The sequence below is a fragment of the Ruditapes philippinarum genome, unplaced genomic scaffold (genome assembly GCF_026571515.1).
Source record: "Ruditapes philippinarum isolate M1 unplaced genomic scaffold, ASM2657151v2 ctg4235_1_1_1_1, whole genome shotgun sequence".
Classification (NCBI taxonomy): domain Eukaryota; kingdom Metazoa; phylum Mollusca; class Bivalvia; order Venerida; family Veneridae; genus Ruditapes; species Ruditapes philippinarum.
Window position 1 is genome coordinate 44,351 of NW_026859553.1, and position 20,413 is coordinate 64,763.

General features: G+C 33.4%; 1 protein-coding gene across 3 annotated transcripts in view; it reads left to right on the forward strand.

Annotated features, from left to right (window-relative positions):
• Positions 1-20,402, forward strand: part of LOC132756950 (protein fuzzy homolog) — a 63,584-nt gene extending 43,182 nt beyond the window's left edge. For 2 of the 3 annotated variants that reach the window (XM_060748094.1, XM_060748096.1), the window contains exons 4-11: positions 4,743-4,853; positions 6,504-6,701; positions 7,166-7,261; positions 12,439-12,542; positions 15,063-15,127; positions 15,769-15,870; positions 17,392-17,524; positions 19,823-20,402. In XM_060748094.1, the coding sequence (XP_060604077.1) occupies positions 4,743-4,853; positions 6,504-6,701; positions 7,166-7,261; positions 12,439-12,542; positions 15,063-15,127; positions 15,769-15,870; positions 17,392-17,524; positions 19,823-19,880 (867 nt within the window). In that variant the 3' untranslated portion in view covers positions 19,881-20,402. The remainder of the gene's footprint in view (positions 1-4,742; positions 4,854-6,503; positions 6,702-7,165; positions 7,262-12,438; positions 12,543-15,062; positions 15,128-15,768; positions 15,871-17,391; positions 17,525-19,822) is intronic. The other variant, XM_060748093.1, reaches the window with a different exon arrangement.
• The last annotated feature ends 11 nt before the right edge of the window (positions 20,403-20,413 follow it).

Below are 20,413 nucleotides of genomic sequence, written 5' to 3' on the forward strand. Positions count from 1 at the left end.
TTATTGAGCAATATATTATTCATGTATTAATTGTCTATGAAGTTATTAACATTTGTTTCCTTTTGCTATTTGTTTATTATCGTTTGGTTGATATTGCAAACACAAAAATTCGATTACTTGGCAATTATCGGGTATTAACAGCAATCAGCTGAGGGTGTGAAATACAAATTTTCCGTAACAAGTAGGAAATTATGTTGTGAGAACATTTTATCAAAATCTTTATTGCCTGTAGCCATAACTAACCTGTGCAGTCATTCGATTGTTTAATTATTGGATAGCGTTATTCATGTACTGATCCTATTCGAGCGCATCCTGATATTTCAGTTATAACAGTTTGTTATAACCGAGGAAATTTACATGTTTTCCGTCATTTGGGGCTTGAAAAATGGTTCGTTATAGCCGAAAATTCGCTATAAGCGAGTACGTATTAAGCGATGTGATTTAATATATAAAATAAAGAACGAATCGGCCGGGGATGTCAGATTTAGTTCGCTATTAACGATAATTCGTTATAAGCGAGTTCGTTATAAGTGGAGTCGACTGTACATGGCACCAAATTATTGTAACATGCCCAGATTTGCACAGTCATGTCTGGCCAACTGTCATGCTCGGTGTAGACTGGTATTTTTCAATGTTGTCAGAATGTTTACTTTCATACCTGGGTATTTTGACATAATTAAGTATATTGCAAAGTTATGCTCCTTGATTAAGCGAAACACAGTATTTTAGACTTGTTTCGAACTTAGCTTCAATACTATAACTGCTATAAAGTTGTGATAATTTCTAAGAATATTTGTCATTATGTGAATTTACATGACTTTGAAATTTGTTGCAAATTCATTGGAGATTATTGGAGTTATGGCCCCTGATTTAATAAAAATGAGCAGATTTGAATTTTTGTCCAGTGTAATTCCAAAAAATGTAACAGTATCAATAATTGTACTTGATATTTTGTGACATTTCTGCAGATTATCTAAGGGACCTCTCTGTAATGTATAATTAAAAAAAAATATTAAAATTTAACAGTAAAAGACGAGTTCTTCATGTAAATGCACATGGAGCATACAAGCTGCTCATTTATTTTATATTGTCATGCTTCTTTTTGAATGTGATCACTCAAGGCAGCATGAGTTTTCCCAGCTGACATGTAATATAGATTAGCTGACAGTTTCCATCTATTTTACTCATAACGGTGCCAAGTACTTCTAAGTTTAAATTAAAACTGAAGGCGAAAAAATATTTTTGTGCATGCAATACCAGGAAATAATCCATATGACACAAGTTGACAGCTTGTTCCTGGCAATGTTTGTTGGTTATTGTCCCTCAGGTTGTGTTCCTTATGCTGATTTTCCAATTTCTCCCTAAATATAAAGAGGAAATCCTCTGAAAAAACTAATAATGTATTACATTAGATAGGATGATTCAAGATTAATTCTTGAAATATATTATTATTTTTTTATTTTAAGCCTATTATTAATTAAGTTTGAGTACAATAGCCGTTTGAGTTACAGATAATTGTCTAGCTCTTCTTATATGAAAGTCTGTCCAGTTGTATTTTGAGAATGAGTAAGTTTGCCAGATTTTATCTATGTAAGTCTTGTTCTGTTGATTTTTCCATTCAATTTTATTGAAAACAAAATAAAAATATAATGTCATGTCTCCACTATGACAGATTCAAATGTCCAAAGTGGAGAAGTTGTCAATGTTTGCCAAAAAGCATATTCATATAATAGAGTCTTTGAAATTTCTTATGATATGATATTCTGTCAGAGATCTTTAATAACTTGCAAAAGAAAGTGTGCACTTGCTTTAAGGGAAATTCTATATACTAACTTGACCAAAATGAGCAAAAAAAGTGCCAAATTTGGTATGAAAATTTGAAGAAATGTATTTACCAAACAATAGTTTACTTTGTATTGACATTTTATAATTGTGGCTTTGTGTAATTGGTGGAAGGGCGTAAAATAAAAGTTGCGAAATTGTGACATTTAAACGCTTTTTCTGTCCAAGTATGTGATAGGTTATCAGTATCTGTTGCATCAATCTCGTAAATGAATCAAATAAAATGATTTCAAACCTCTGACAATAATGAAATTTTTATTTGATATAAACCATTGTGTAGTCAATACATACCTGAAAATTTGATACCAAATATGCCAATATTTTGCTTAAAAAATGTATATAAAATTTCACTACTCCGAGTATATTGTGCTTAATATAATTATTATAAAATAAAACAAGAACTTTTATATCAAATACATTGAAATAAGTTGATCATATTGCAGAAAGCAAGAAGGTTTCAATACTTATGTGAATGAAATGTGTGAAAATCAAAGTAGAAATATGGAACTTAATATATATTCAAGGCGTCACTTCCATTGTGCTCCATACATTTAATTACACTAAAATTAATTTAATTTTACCCTTATTTATAAAGACTATCGTCTGTCAATTGTGGCGTGCTAACACTTAACATTCTAATAATTAGCTGTGACTTTTTGACTTATTACTTCCTATCCAAACAAGACAGTATGTAAAATATTTTTGCTCAAAGTTGCGTGACTTGATGATTCAATTTGAAATTGACGGCAAATTAGAGGGTTACATCCGTATGTCTTGTTAACTTGACATGTTTGTGAGGCTTTAATGCTAAATAAGTTTATATTCTTTTAAAAGGCTGCCATTCAAAATTGTGGAGAAATGGCAGAAATGAAATGACGAAAAAGTTGAGATGGTTTTCTTAGTAATTTCTTCTTCCCATCTTATTTTTTTGAAATTTCTTAGAATTAGATTTGAGCAGATTAACTGGTAGGTGAAGAAGGCTGCTGTCACATGATCTCACAGATTTGATTTGATTTTTGTTTCAGTTTTATTTACTTTAACTTGAATTATTATACTTTCTTTATGAAACAGCTACTTGCAAATTTCGTGACACTGTTTTTCACATTTGAACAAGACAATTCCATTAATTTCATTTAGTACTCAGTGAAGTCTGACTTTACCTTATTATGTATGAATTTCATTTAAAAACACCACTATGTTTTCCTGACCAAGGAAAAGACCATCTCTTCTTCCCCACCACCACACTCTCAAGGTACGTAAAAACCACCTCTTTTTCTGCCCGCCCACCCCCCCCCCCCCCGATCCCGCCCCTTCAAGATAAATAAGGACCATCTCCTCTTCCCATCATCTCCCCACATCTTCTGTTCTGTCCCTCAAGGTAAATAAAGACCATTTTCTTCCCCCTTTCAAGGTATCTTCCTCCCCTCAAAGATGAATATGTGTCACTCCATTCCTCAATGTTAATAAGAATAAGGACACTCCCTCAAGTATGGAATTTGTAATCAATTTTTTCTAGCACATTTGCTGAGAAAAAATGTATGCCATAATTATATGACATGAACTCTTGAGTAAAACTAGAGTATTCTAGATGCTTCACTACTTGGTGAAAAGTAATTTATGTCTTTCCTTCATCTGAAAATACGCAATAAATTATTTCACTTGGTGTCACAGTTGAAGTATTTAATCACTTACAGCAAGATGTGCTTTTGTTTTTTTGTAATGTTTGAAATTAAAAAAAAAAAGTGAGAGAAAAAAAAAAACCCAACATCATGACAATTTTCATTTATTATGCTTCTCATTCTTTTTATGTTGTTGGTTAAAGTAGATCATCTTTGTAAGATTGCTAGTACAAAGCTCAATGGAACATAATGTACTTTTAACCTGCTGGCAGCATTTGAATCTGAACATGCAACCAGTTAAGATCAAACAGTGTCGATGGTTACAAAATCATATACTAATGCTAATTTGATATGAATGATATATGGCTTTCTGTGGCCAAGTGGTTATAGATCTGACTTCAAACCACTTGCTCCTCACCAGTTTTGGTTTGAATCCCACCAGGGACTTCAGATTCTTTAATGTGATGAAGAAGCTATCCAGTTAGCTTAAGGAAGATTGGGGTTCAATGGTTCTTAATTCAGGTGCCCTCTCGAATGTGAAAATAATATACATGTATAGTTAGGGGTTAGATTGCGGTCTTTGTTGACAGTTGCGATATAATTTGACCTTAACAGTGCCCTTGTGAGTTAAAACCCATGTACATGTAAATGGAAAAACAGTGTAATGAAGGAAATTGACAAATTATGTCTTGAATTTTATGGCTTGCAATAGTTGTTTTTTTTCCTGGAATAAACATGCAAAACTGCAAAATTTTGTCCCTTTGAAATTTTTGGATTTTACAATATCATGAAGAACTGTCTTAATACTATAAAGAAATTTATCCTGAGGTGATTTAAAACGTATTTATTCTGTTAAATTCAGGAAAAGTCTGTTATAAGGATGTTCTAAACAGTTTTTTTGTCAATCAGCATGATAAAATGAGAAATCTCAAGGGACAAAAAGACATGATTATTTGTGAAAGACCTCAAGCTTGATAGAGGCTGATGATAATAAGGTAGAGTTTTGTTAAAGAATGGTTTTCTTCAGAGGAAACATGTACTGGAAAGTCTTATATCATGTTAAAATATCATTTGAAATTTATCTGTAGTTTTCTTTTTTTCAAACATTGCCTAAGGGGCTTGCACGCAAGGATGTTTGATTATACAGCAAATTGTTGTTGTTTTCAAATGTGCAGTATTGACAGAAAACCTGGTTTATATGTGACAATTTCCTCCTCTATAGAATAAAGTTACCTGTTTATTATATGCTAGTTCTTAACATGCATTATTGTATATTTTCAGGTGTGTTTTCCATTGATTGACAGATTTCTAGAGGACCATGACCTCCTGACCTTTGGTGACCTTGTAAATGCGGTAGATGTCATAGCTGCCCCAGAGAATTCTGTTCTCCAGGTAGTTATAAGGTTATTCATTTTGCTCACAAAACAGCATGGGAATTAGGTTATGAAATAGGTTAATGAGTTAAAGTTTGATTTAAGATGAAAATAAAAGACCAAAATACATGTAAATTGATGTTTAAAGAATAGAAATGAAATTATACACAAGACGATATTAAGGTGTCTGCCACTCAACCAAAAAATTGTGGATTTGAGCCCGACAGGGTCAGGACCATGTTTCCTTATAATAAAACCAGGCTTGCTATGAAACTTTTTATACCCCCACAAACGAAGTTTAGGGGGGGTATATAGGAGTCAGCTTGTCGGTTGGTCGGTCGGTCGGTCGGTCCGTCGGTCGGTCCACATCATGGTTTCCGGACGATAACTAGAGTTTGGAATGAGGTATTGTAATCAAACTTGGTATATAGCAACCTTATGTGGAAACTCCGGTTGGTATTGCATTTGGACCCCCTGGGGTCAAGGTCAAGGTCACCGTTACTAAAAATAGAAAAATGGTTTCCGGACAATAACTTGAGTTAGGAATGAGATATTGTAATCAAACTTGGTGTATAGCAAGCTTATATGAAGACCTGGGTTGGTATTGTATTTGGACCCCCTGGGGTCAAGGTCAAGGTCACCGTTACTAAAAATAGAAAAATGGTTTCCGGACAATAACTAGAGTTAGGAATGAGATATTGTTATGAAACTTGGTGTATAGCAAGCTTATATAAAGACCTGGGTTGGTATTGCATTTGGACCCCCTGGGGTCAAGGTCAAGGTCACCGTTACTAAAAATAGAAAAATGGTTTCCGGACAATAACTTGAGTTAGGAATGAGATATTGTAATCAAACTTGGTGTATAGCAAGCTTATATGAAGACCTGGGTTGGTATTGTTTTTGGACCCCCTGGGGTCAAGGTCAAGGTCACCGTTACTAAAAATAGAAAAATGGTTTCCTGACAATAACTTGAGTTAGGAATGAGATATTGTTATCAAACTTGGTGTATAGCAAGCTTATATGAAGACCTGGGTTGGTATTGCATTTGGACCCCCTGGGGTCAAGGTCAAGGTCACCATTTCTAAAAACAGAAAAATGGTTTCCGGACAATAACTAGAGTTAGGAATGAGATATTGTAATCAAACTTTGTGAAAAGCAAGCTTATTTGGAGACCCCAGTTGGGATTACAATTAATTGAAATATTTCTTTGTACACAGTTGATAGTTTGTGTTGAAATTTTTCTTCAGACTACTTATTTTTCAAAAAGTTGCTGGTGGGGGTATTAATCACCTTCAGTGATAGGTCTAGTTTTATCAGATCTCTGGACTTTCATTGGTCAATGTACATTATGTGCCAGTTTCTAACCAATCAAATACCTGAGATTTGAATTTGAGCTTAGAAGACCTTTTATAACCTCTTTCATCTCAATTGAGTGAAGATTTAAATTATTTAAACTTAAAAAATAAGTAGACTTAAAATGAAATATTAATTATGTAAATAAAACATTGGTAAATATATGCCTAGGAGACTTGCTTTAATATCAGTATTTGAAGAATTGCTTATTTACATATCGCTTTACACATTTAAAACTCTGTAGATCTACTTGAAAAAAAATTAGGGATCTTGAAAGTTGTGTATTTTCTCTCTTTTATATCATATACCCATTTAGAGTTTTCTGGATGCCTTTGCTGAATGTGCAGACAGTCCCTATGGTTGTTTGTTGGTACATGGAAAGGTGTCTGTGGCAACAAGAAAATGGTGGAGTCTAACTAGCGGGGAACTTGTACTGATTTCTGCACTTATATCATCTTTCTCATCATGCTCATCTAGAGATGTACCCGTGTTTTTACCTGATGCCAGTCCAAGTGTATGTATATACATCATTGTCTCTCTGTGCTGCTACAGAACTGTTTCAAATGGATCGTTTATGACTTGATATTTCTTGTGTTTTACACTCATTGATAATGATGTGATATCCATAGTGTCACCATGACTTATTGAAATGTGCATCTTATAGTAAATGTTATATATAAGTAAGCGTGCCTTATTTGTTGGTTTGTCTTAATGGTAGGCATGTCTTATATGTAAATGTGACATATTGATAGGTGTGTCTTATATGATTTTAGATGTGTCTTTTAGGTAGGTGTATCTAACTTTTTGTAGGTATGTTTTTTAGGTAGATGTGTCTTATATGTAGGCATGTTTTTTAACTAAATGCATTTAACTTAGAATGTCTTATGAGCAAGAGAATCCAGCATATACATTGTATTCCAGTTATGTTACTGTTTTGTAGTTACAGATCATAACCATAATGTATGTGTAATATTTAAGGTGCCACATAGGTTGATGACATTTCAGCTAACACGGCATATAGAAGTGTGTGTATTGTGTGGTCCCAGTCCCTCACTAGCTGATCTCGAAGAAGAGGTAAGAGATGTTTACCTTACACCAGATTGCTTTTGTTTTAGGATTATTTTCTTTAACATCAATTTTTGCAGTATTTCTATTTTATTTTGATGGACAGTTCATATGAAGACTGTTATAGGATTCTGTACTTGTACTGTTTTCTGCCATATAACTGCCATCTTCTCCACATGAATCATTTAAAAGGAAATGGTGTTGTTTCATTTACAAAATTACAGAAAAACATGACCAGCCCAGAATTCTACTTCGTTAAGTTTCTTAACATATCTACAATGTGATATCTGGTCAAAATAAAGCATACAAACAATTTTATGCCCCTGTATAAATAGATCAGGGGGCACATGTTTATGGTTTGTTTGTTTCTTGTCTTATCACAAAACTTTGACCTTGACCATAGCACAGAAATCCTTTCACCAATAGCCTCTAAACCTTACAGCTGCTTAACAAGCTTTATCACTAGACCTACCTAGTGGTCATAGGGTCAAAAATTAAGGTCATCAGTAGGAGCATATTGTTGAGCACTTGATTCTTATTTAAAGCAGAAAATAAAGACAAATGCTTTGTTAAAGTCCATTATAGTTCAAAATAAAAGAAGGATAAAATAGAATATTGTACCTTTAGATTCGGAAATAAACTTTGAAATAATCTTGTATTAAAGGAAATTGATTGTCATGAAAGAACTATTATCATTTACTAAGTTCTATACTAAACAATCATAGAATAGATTGAAATTATCTTAAAATTAAACTGTCATCTTAAATTTAACTTTCATCTGAAATAGAATAAAGCACATAAGGCATTTAATTTAATGGTTGGGAATATTGGTTTATTTTGTTTGTACTGGTATCTTATTTACTTTTTGAAGCTTTTTGTAATTTAAGTTACTGGTGTTTTTGAGGAGTACATATCAGACTCATTTTTCTGTTTTATATTTAAAAAGAATTGATATTTGTGAATATAGTAGTTGTTCTCTTATACATAGTATATGGGAAGAGCTGATATTTTACAATTAAAGTTTTTCATAGATTAAAGTAAATAAATGTGACTACACAATTTGAAATGCATTTTTAAAGGGCAGATAACTATGAAGGGCATTTTAGCTTAATTATCTCCCTTTTTAGCTTGACTTTGAAGAATTGAGAGAGCTATTGTACTCACCCAGGCATATATGTCACTCTTTAATTAAGTTTTTGCATACAAGTGGATTTTCCTAAACTACTGAAGGGAATGGGGTTTAAACTTCACACATTTATTTGAGAGCATAAGAGGAGGTCACTATCCAAGGCCCATATTTCTAATTTGACATGACTAACAGAATTATGGCCCTTTCTGAACTACATTATCCAGGCTATCAAGCAATTTGATAAATCTCTACTCTGACTTTGAAATGGCTATCATAGGAAACCAATACCTCTTCTTTAAGGTATACAGATATATGCCCCTGGGACATTAGTCACCCAGTCTGAAAACCATCACTGAACATCCCTCCCCATTCCATTTTAGCCTAGTTAGGGTTCATCTAGTCAAAAGTTTCATACAAATGGTTAAATAGTCAAGTCAAATAACCATTTAAACCATAAACATACACTAAACAAACAACGTTTAATTTATCTTCTAGCGTACAATTGACAGATATTGAAAGAATAGACAGTTACTTACTCCGAAAATCCTCTCAATATGTCAGACTAACGAGATATACTGATGTCATATAGTAATTTATGGAGATTTAAAATTGAATCAGTGTGTCACAAGACGTCAAATTAAATTTTATATACTTTCATTCAGGAATAAAGTATTACGTTTAAGAGTTTATAAGGAAACTTTGCTCTGTCAAATAGCAATGAGAATAGACATATTTCATGTATTATTAAAGAACAAAATATTCTGCTGCCTTAGAAAATGGAAGTTGCTATGTAAAGTAGTACTAAAGGCAATTTTTAGTGTGTCCACATACTGGTCTTGTTCTACCTCAGTACTGTTAGAAAATTTCTGTTATTTGGCTGAGATCAAACCTACTTTACAAACAGATTCACTTCAACCAAGTGTGTGTATGTACATGTAGAAATGGATTCAGTTCAACCAAGTGTGTGTATGTAGAAATGGATTCAGTTCAACCAAGTGTGTGTATGTAGAAATGGATTCAGTTCAACCAAGTGTGTGTATGTAGAAATGGATTCAGTTCAACCAAGTGTGTGTATGTAGAAATGGATTCAGTTCAACCAAGTGTGTGTATGTAGCAATATATTCAGTTCAACCAAGTGTGTGTATGTAGAAATGGATTCAGTTCAACCAAGTGTGTGTATGTAGAAATGGATTCAGTTCAACCAAGTGTGTGTATGTAGAAATGGATTCAGTTCAACCAAGTGTGTGTATGTAGCAATGAAAACATGAAAACATATTTCACCATATTATAATGCCTGTGACAATACATTAATGCATTAATCTCTTAAACCCTTGCAAGCAGTTTGTCCCAAGGGGCAGCATTACTCTATAAACTTTGGCTTATTATTAAATCCTTCCCTTTTTAGAAACACCAGAGAAATGTCACAAGTTAATCTAGTGTGTATCTTAAAATCCTTACCATACAGAATTGATAATGTTCTTGCCTTATTACTTCACAACAATTTTCTTGCTGAATTTGTATAATGGGTTTGTCTCACTTTAATTTGGAACAATACACCTAACCTGTAACCTGTTGAATTTGTGAAATTGATTTGCCATTCTGTTTGAATTAGAAACAGTCTATTTTATGTATGTAAGGAGGATTTCAGTATGAAAATAAAAGAATTGAGATACCAGCAGAGATGGTATACAGCCAGGCCTACCACCAGTGGTGGCAAAGGCTAACCACTTTCCTGGTTAGCTTATAGTTCTATATTGAGGATATAGATAGGTCTGGATTGAACCTGATTTACCCAGTTTTGATTTGGAACAATTCATTCCAAGTTGAAGGTATTTTACTATCAAAATACCAGAATTGAGCTACCAAAAGCACTGAGCCTGATCAGACTACATATATTTGCAGATTAGTTCAACAAACACTTAACACTTTCACTTACAGCAGTTTAAGGGTAAGGGATTTGAGTGTGAACAATAAAAGTATACTGGTGCCTCATATTTCCGTGGTACCCATAATTTCAAGATTTTAGGCATAAACAGTCTCAGGTTTCCCCAAGACATCATGCACCTGCCAGTAGTTTTACTTTCACATTTTTTTATTGTATTTTTATCGAAATGCTACATATACGACTGAGAAAACTTAATATTTTATTCAGATTAAGAGAAAAGTAAATTATTTCACAATTTGACTTGGCATGTGCATTTTGTGAAAAATGGCTGTTTTCATTGAAAAGTTCAAATTACTATAAAAACTTCTTCAATACTAATCAAACTTGGCACAAATGTTGACTGGACCATTGCCTTTGTAACAACATGCTCATTCTTAAATTTCCTGTTACCATGGCAAGGAGGGGACATCTCAAAATTCCCAAAATTCAGTATTATGCATTGATTTTGTCCATCAAAATTGATTTCAAAGTGCTGCAACTCCACAATGGATTCAGATAGAGTCAAAGGCTTTTCAGCGTTGGTTACATGTTACCTTATGATCGACCTGGGGTCATTTTTAGCCTCTCACAAGTCCAAAATTTTCTTGGCGATGAAGGGGACTGCTGCCCCCTTCAAACCCCCCAAACAGAAGGGGGCACATCCCCCTTTCTGCCAACCCCCTGATGTACCTTTGGATGGGGGGCAGCACCTAAAAAGTGCTTACTTTTTTTATCTATTTGAGGCCTAAAAAAGGGGAGGGTAGAAAGTGCATTGTTTCGCATATATATGAGGTAAAAAGTTAAGACAATTGCTTTTGTTAAACAACCATTGAGATATTTGATAAATGCAATAGAGAAAATCCCCACTTTCCGATGGTGCTAGGTATAGATGTACTAAAAAATAATTACTGTTGGTTTGGCTTTTGAAACTGTTCAAATGTAATTGCGAACACAACTTTACTCACTAGGCAGCAGATAGGTTGTGTACATAATAGCTTACATGCAAATGTTAAATGGAATAAAGTTTGATGTAATTTACATGTCTTTGCTACAATATTCAACATATTTTCCTGAATTTTATTCTTCTAACTTTTGTTGTCTGTGTTGCACAGTACCACAGAAATATGAGGCACTGGTATACTCTAATAACGTATAATCTGGTCACAGAATGCAAGGATGTGCAAGCTCAGGTCTGACTAGATATACGTCTAATAATTAGGTTTAATTAGCTGTAAACAAAGGTGATTTGCCAGAGGTGGCAACACAGAAAACCTGACTTTATACTGTTGGTTCAGTAATATTAATAAAAGATTCAAATTGCTAAGATAAAATAATTACTTAATTTACCTATGTATAAACAAACCAAGGGTTTTACATAACATTTAATTTTGATATGAAAAAATTATAGTTTACATTTAGTACGAGTTTTCCTGTCAAAAATTGAAGTTTTAAAATTATAAAATATAAAGTATGTGTTTTTTATAATTTGTAATGTCATTGTAAAACCTGCCACATTTCTTACGTACATTTTTTATTTAGACTAAATTTTTTTTCTTCAAATCTTATTTTAGTAATTGTTTGTGTGTCATATTACTAATTCCATTAAGAGAGCCTGTTTTTTTCTGTGATGCTGGTTTGACCTGGTATTATACATTACAAATACTAATATTTCATCAATCAACCAGCTTCCATCTACCATTGTTGCTTGTCAAATTATTCTAGTGCCTCCTTACTTTCAGATCAATCCATGCAACAAGACCTGTACACATTCTTTAAAATTAGCTGTCAGTTATAATAAGGAAATCTAAAGACATTTGTCTTAACACATTAGTGGAAGTGTTTTAGCTCAACTATTCAATACTTGAGTAGGGGAAGCTGTTCTACTCACCTTTCACAAGTTGTGGAGTAACATGTAATTTTTGTGCAACTTTATTTTTTGAAGACTTATACTGAATGAAACTTTACACAAGCATAGGATTTAAAAAAAAGGGCATTATTCTTGCTAAGTTTCCGTAGTTTCAGCTATACAGCATCCAGTACATTATTGAAGTCTCCTCTGACAGCTCTTGTTTATTTTATTGTGGAATCAGTTAAAACTGTTAATATCATGCTAATTATGTTTATGATTTCTAGGTTGGCAGATTTTGGCGTACAAGTTACGAATCTCTGAGAGCAGTATTACAGAACCATCCGTCCAATGTTCCGTCTAATACAGTACTAGATTCAAACCTGTTAGGGTAAATAGCACATTTTAACACCTATTTTATAAGTGGGAGGGGAAATTGTTTCTGTTTTTGCCTTATTTGTCCCTCTAATTGACACCAGTACTGTTTCCTAATTGACACCAGTATTGTTTCCTAGTTGACATCAGTACTGTTTTCTAGTTGACATGAGTACTGTTTCCTAGTTGACACCAGTACTGTTTCCTAGTTGACATCAGTACTGTTTCCTAGTTGACATCAGTACTGTTTCCTAGTTGACACCAGTACTGTTTCCTAGTTGACACCAGTACTGTTTCCTAGTTGACATCAGTACTTGTTTGTTTGTTTGGGTTTTACGTCACATCGACACAGTATAGGTCATATCGCGACGTTCCAGCTTTACTGGTGGAGGAAGACCTCAGGTGCCCTTCCGTGCATTATTTCAGGCACGAACGGGCACCCGAGTAGAACCACCGACATTCCGTAAGCTAGCTGGATAGCTTCCTCACATGAAAGAATCCAAAGTCCCTGTCGGGATTCGAACCCACAGCGGTGAGGGGCAAGTTGTTTAAAGTCAACGACCTTAACCACTCGGCCACGGACCCCCAGGCATCAGTACTGTTTCCTAGTTGACATGAGTACTGTTTCCTAGTTGACACCAGTACTGTTTCCTAGTTGACATCAGTACTGTTTCCTAGTTGACATCAGTACTGTTTCCTAGTTGACACGGTACTGTTTCCTAGTTGACACCAGTACTGTTTCCTAGTTGACATCAGTACTTGTTTGTTTGTTTGGGTTTTACGTCACATCAACACAGTATAGGCCATACCGCGACGTTCCAACTTTTACTTGTGGAGGAAGACCTCAGGTGCCCTTCTGTGCATTATTTCAGGCACGAACGGGCACCCGAGTAGAACCACCGACGTTCCGTAAGCTAGCTGGATAGCTTCCTCACATGAAAGAATCCAAAGTCCCTGTCGGGATTCGAACCCACAGCGGTGAGGGGCAAGTTGTTTGAAGTCAACGACCTTACGGACCCCCAGGCATCAGTACTGTTTCCTAGTTGACATCAGTACTGTTTCTAGTTGACACCAGTACTGTTTCCTAGTTGACATCAGTACTGTTTCCTAGTTGACACCAGTACTGTTTCCTAGTTGACCTAGTTGACATCAGTACTGTTTTCTAGTTGACATCAGTACTGTTTCCTAGTTGACACCAGTACTGTTTCCTAGTTGATACCAGTACTGTTTCCTAGTTGACACCAGTACTGTTTCCTAGTTGACACCAGTACTGTTTCCTAGTTGACATCAGTATTGTTTCCTAGTTGACACCAATACTGCATAAGTTCCTAAAAGCAGAAAACTTGTGTCATATTCATGTTTAAGCTAAACCTGTCATATAGGAAAAACATGGCAGGTACCCAAAATATTTTTTCACATTGGGTTTCATGTCCAAAGTTCAACAGTAGACTTATGATTGTTTTAAACCATTTATCATGCAACCTTTCATTTGAAATAGACATGCTGTTGATTGTTGAAATACATCATAAGTAATTATGTCAGAAACGCTGACTTTTATCATGGAAATCTACATATAAAGGTATAAAATTACCAATTCACTGTAATGACATTATCAGCATTGTTTCCCATTAAAACTGGAAACTTGGGAATAATGTTACAGCCATCGTCTCAAATAATGTTGACACTCAGTTGTAATAAACTTAGGTGAATCGGTTTCAAGTTCCTCATTCAGAATTAATGTACAAATTGTATTAAAACAATTATTTGTTAAATTTTGTTTGTTTGCATTTTTTATGACAAATTTCATTAATAGTGGTTTATCCTAATCAATTTGTTGCTAAATATGGTTGTAAATATAAACTGATTGCTAAGCACAGTAAACCTAGGCACAAAACAAAGTTATGTTAATTTTATGGAGGAAAAAATAATGATTTACAGAAATTATCATGAGGGAGGAACTGTTATATGGAGTTCTTGTGATAACTTGTCTGGCGTTCTTGTGATAACTGTCACAGAATTTGTTGGAAACCTTTTGTAAATACGTCGGAAAACTTTTGTATATACTACAGAAACACTCGTCAAAAATGGCCATTTTCATCTTAAAAAAATGAGATTTAGGTGCTAAATTAAACTTTAATGATTAAGCTTGCCTTACATCTTGTATTATGAGTCAAATACAACTTATAGTCCATTTTTCAGCGCCTCTTGTTTAAAATCTGGTAGTTTTGTGTAAAATTTCCAAATTATTTGCTAATTCGCACATATTGACCTGTTCATTTGTGATCTTCATCCTTGCCATACATAATTACCTAATTATAATGCAAAGTTGCAAACATAAAGCCCCGGCTAACAAATTTATGCCCGATTTTTCAAATGTCCTGGAGTTCTTGTGATAACTCTGAAGATGTCCTAGAGTTCTTGTGATAACTTTTGTTACTGCCAGTGTGCTACTTGCGCTAAATCACGGCACATTATAGCGGTTTTTATTTTTCAATAAGGTTGTAAATCAGCATGAAATGTATTGTTATATTTACAGATTTCTGCTAGTGAATGTGGAAACCAATAGATGTTTGTGTTCTGTACATCCACCCTCAACAGATGGTTTGTTTACAATTGCTGTATATTTGCTAATCAATAATTGTTTATTCAAATCTCTATTAAAGTTTTAAGTATAAGTCTGTAGATTGTCTGAATACTATATTTTTCTTGACTGTAATTGCAGGTGGTAGTTCTAGGTAGCCTTACACTTCTGAATTCTTAAGGAACTGAGCAAAAATAAAGAAAACTTTTAACAAATATTTTTGAGAATCATTTGATTCTACATTGAGACTCAAGACCAAGGCTGATTTGTTATTTTTAAAGTTCATATAAAATCTTTGCCCCCACGTTTTCTTGACATTGATTCTGTAATAGTAATAATAATAGTGTAATCGTTCTGTGATTGATTAAATACCGTTATTTGTTCTTTGCTGCCGATTAGTAGATAGTCACTTGCAGAGAAATTTGTTATTACTGGTTGGTTATCCATGAGAGCTTGTTAAGTGGCTGTACTGCTGAGAAGATGAAAAGATTGTTTTAAAATCAGTGTAAAAGTTAGAAAAATAAACAAACAATTATGTTAAACAGACTATGTGCCAAAAATATTCTGTTTATGTATTCCTAGTAATAGCAAAAGTTTGTTTCTTTCTCCTTACACTTTTCAATTCTGGTGTAGTTGTATTTTTACTGTTATATAATTACAGATGAAGTCCTGGAAGTACATGAGAAGAGACATATTTTAAGATCATACTACAAACATGTTGTAGGAAATTTCTTTGCCTCAAAGATTGAGGGCAGTGGAAAAGGTTGGCTAATTCTGCAATATATTTATCATTATATTTCCTTTTATGAAAAAGATTTTGATTAATTTAACACTTTGAATGATAGAGAACATTACAGACTTTTTTCTGCAGTTTATTTACTGTCAAATTTCTGGTTATCCATTATCTGGGAAGTCCCTGTAGAGTTAGTTGTTATTTATTATCCATGAAGGGAGAGCATATCATCTCCCCCTTGTCTGTCTTTCTGTCCGTCTGTCACATTCTTGTCCAGAGAATAACTTGAAAAATGAATTGAAAGAGACTACTAGAGGAAGTACAGTGTTAGGAAATATAATACTATGTGGCTTAATTTTTTAATCTTACTTGCTTTAAAAGAACTTCACTGAGGTTCAAAAGCTTAAAACATTAAATTTGAATTTCTTACAAAGTACTGTGGCACTTAAAACAGAAGTATATGCAAAAGATAATTAATAATTATAAGCAGAAATAAATTGAAAATGGTATTTTTTGTGTGCTATTCTTAGCCTAGTTTGCAACGCTTTTCAATTTTGTGTCATTTTTCACACTTAGAAAAATTATTGTTCTGAAACTGACTGAGCAAATGATCTGAAAATTTTCACACAAGTTACTGGTCTGGACTTACATCAAATGGGGGTAGGGGTGTCTGTGACTTCAAAAACCAGTTGCTCTCACTGCTTTGGGTTTGAATCCGGACAGGGACTTTGGTTTCTTTCATGTGAGGAAACTTTCCAAATGATTGTCCAGACTGTAAATAATTTGGCCTTGAAACTTAAGACAGTTATAGAGACAAGTAAGAGGAAGTGCAGTGTATAAGATCTGTACTCTACATGTCCCTTTATAATATGTAATAATGCTTGTTCAGAGAATAAATTGATAAATATTGTAGGAATTACATTAAAACTGTGATAGAGATTAGTATGAGGAATTGCAGTATACAAAAGCCATAATTCTATATTGCTTGACTTTTTAACAATATCCTTTTTATGATAGTCAAAAATGTTTAATAATGCTTGGCTTGGGTATAATGTCTACACTGCAAACATCTCATTGTAATTCAACATAGTGATACCATCAGGTGAGAGAAAGTGCACTATCAAAAAACCATTAGTATTTTAATTATCTCCCTTTATGATGGATAGTTCTGCTTGTTTGGGGAATATCTTGAAAAATATTAAAAGAATTTTATAAACATATTACTCAGTGATAGAGATTGGACAGGAAGTCCACTGTTCTAAAACTAAATTCCTATCTGGCATGATTTTTTAATTAAAAAGTTCATTGTTTTGTTTTTTTTATTTTGGGTGGGGTGGTGCAATTTATTTAGAAGATTCTGTCCTTTATGAAAATAATATCCAAAAATTAAATGGAATCCAAAAACTTAAAACATTTTTTAAAATTATTATCTCTAGTCTTGCTTTAAAAGGTTTCCTTCCTTAACAAGAAATGTTCTTATTTTCAAGCATAAGAATTACATCACATCACCGTTTAATCATGTTACAGATATACTCCATTCATATTTTACAGGTCCATCAGACTTCACTCATTCAGCTATGGATACATATATGACAACAGATACTCATAAATGTTATGCCATGTTGTCACCTCCATACCAGATATATGCCTTATATAATACCAACATTCCTACATTTGCCATGAGGTTTGTAGTTTCTTATATAATACCAACATTCCTACATTTGCCATGACGTTTGTAGTTTCTTATATAATACCAACATTTGCCATGAGGTTTGTAGTTTCTTATATAATACCAACATTCCTACATTTGCCATGAGGTTTGTAGTTTCTTATATAATACCAACATTCCTACATTTGCCATGAGGTTTGTAGTTTCTTATATAATACCAACATTCCTACATTTGCCATGAGGTTTGTAGTTTCTTATATGATACCAACATTCCTACATTTGCCATGAGGTTTGTAGTTTCTTATATGATACCAACATTCCTACATTTGCCATGAGGTTTGTAGTTTCTTATATGATACCTACATTTGCCATGAGGTTTGTAGTTTCTTATATGATACCAACATTCCTACATTTGCCATGAGGTTTGTAGTTTCTTATATGATACCAACATTCCTACATTTGCCAAGAGGTTTGTAGTTTCTTATATAATACCAACATTCCTACATTTGCCATGAGGTTTTGTAGTTTCTTATATAATACCAACATTCCTACATTTGCCATGAGGTTTGTAGTTTCTTATATAATACCAACATTCCTACATTTGCCATGAGGTTTGTAGTTTCTTATATAATACCAACATTCCTACATTTGCCATGAGGTTTGTAGTTTCTTAAATAATACCAAAATTCCTACATTTGCCATGAGGTTTGTAGTTTCTTATATAATACCAACATTCCTACATTTGCCATGAGGTTTGTAGTTTCTTATATAATACCGACATTCCTACATTTGCCATGATGTTTGTAGTTTCTTATATAATACCGACATTCCTACATTTGCCGTGAGGTTTGTAGTTTCTTATATAATACCAACATTCCTACATTTGCCATGATGTTTGTAGTTTCTTATATAATACCGACATTCCTACATTTGCCATGAGGTTTGTAGTTTCTTATATAATACCAACATTCCTACATTTGCCGTGAGGTTTGTAGTTTTTCTTATATAATACCAACATTCCTACATTTGCCATGATGTTTGTAGTTTCTTATATAATACCGACATTCCTACATTTGCCATGAGGTTTGTAGTTTCTTATATGATACCAACATTCCTACATTTGCCATGAGGTTTGTAGTTCTTATATGATACCAACATTCCTACATTTGCCATGAGGTTTGTAGTTTCTTATATGATACCAATATTCCTACATTTGCCATGAGGTTTGTAGTTTCTTATATGATACCTACATTTGCCATGAGGTTTGTAGTTTCTTATATGATACCAACATTCCTACATTTGCCATGAGGTTTGTAGTTTCTTATATGATACCAACATTCCTACATTTGCCAAGAGGTTTGTAGTTTCTTATATAATACCAACATTCCTACATTTGCCATGAGGTTTGTAGTTTCTTATATAATACCAACATTCCTACATTTGCCATGAGGTTTGTAGTTTCTTATATAATACCAACATTCCTACATTTGCCATGAGGTTTGTAGTTTCTTATATAATACCAACATTCCTACATTTGCCATGAGGTTTGTAGTTTCTTAAATAATACCAAAATTCCTACATTTGCCATGAGGTTTGTAGTTTCTTATATAATACCAACATTCCTACATTTGCCATGAGGTTTGTAGTTTTCTTATATAATACCGACATTCCTACATTTGCCATGATGTTTGTAGTTTCTTATATAATACCGACATTCCTACATTTGCCGTGAGGTTTGTAGTTTCTTATATAATACCAACATTCCTACATTTGCCATGAGGTTTGTAGTTTCTTATATAATACCGACATTCCTACATTTGCCATGAGGTTTGTAGTTTCTTATATAATACCAACATTCCTACATTTGCCGTGAGGTTTGTAGTTTCTTATATAATACCAACATTCCTACATTTGCCATGAGGTTTGTAGTTTCTTATATAATACCAACATTCCTATGTTTACCATGAGATTTGTATCCTCCTGTATTTTGCCATGAGTTTTGTAGCTTCTTATAAAATATCAACAGTTCTTGTTCTACATTTGCAAATCTTAAGCCTTCCTCAGCTAGAAAAGTGAAAAATAGCAAAATGACCTTTCTAGTGTTGATGGGTCTCAAATTTAAACAGAAAAAGAACATCTAAATAGGATAAACTGTTTTTACATATAAAGAAACCTTTCTTATTAAAATTGGATATCTTACTGTTTGCTGTTCTTTCTCAAGATTTTTTTACAATTCCATTTATAAAGCACTTTTCAAAACAAACCATCCCCTAGAATGGTAAGATACTGATATCCTTGTTTTTTCCATTCCAGAAACATAACTGAAAAGACTTTGCAAATTTTAACAAAAGACAAGTCTACACAGTTGTAGCCTCTTGCACATGGATACAATACAACATGAGACCATAAGGGTACAGTTAAAGCCCTTGACATGTTTACAAAAGGAATCTGTGATATTATGGGTGCAGTTATAGCCCCTGGCTAGGTATATATAGAAGCTTTGATGATAAATACAGTGATGAGTGGAGTATAGTGGCAGTCTAAAAAATAAGACCCTGTTTTAAAGATGATGGTGTCTTGTAGGAAAGTAGATACCATTGTGCTGAATTAATTTTCTGAAACATTGGTTTCTCTTTACTCCTACTGAGCAATAATGGCTTGGAAGATGATGTTTGTGTTATAAAAGATTATGTCTGAAAAAAATTGTCAGCATTGTTTTACATAAAGAAAAGTTTAGAGATTGTGTCATACTAAGCTTCTTTACCTAGATTTTCCATACAAGTGGATGAGGTACGATGTCAAGGTTGTAAATGTAATTTTTCAAGGATACATTGGAAAAAATATATAATAGTTTGTGATATATTCAATGATATGTTTCAGTATAAAATGAAAGTGATACAAATA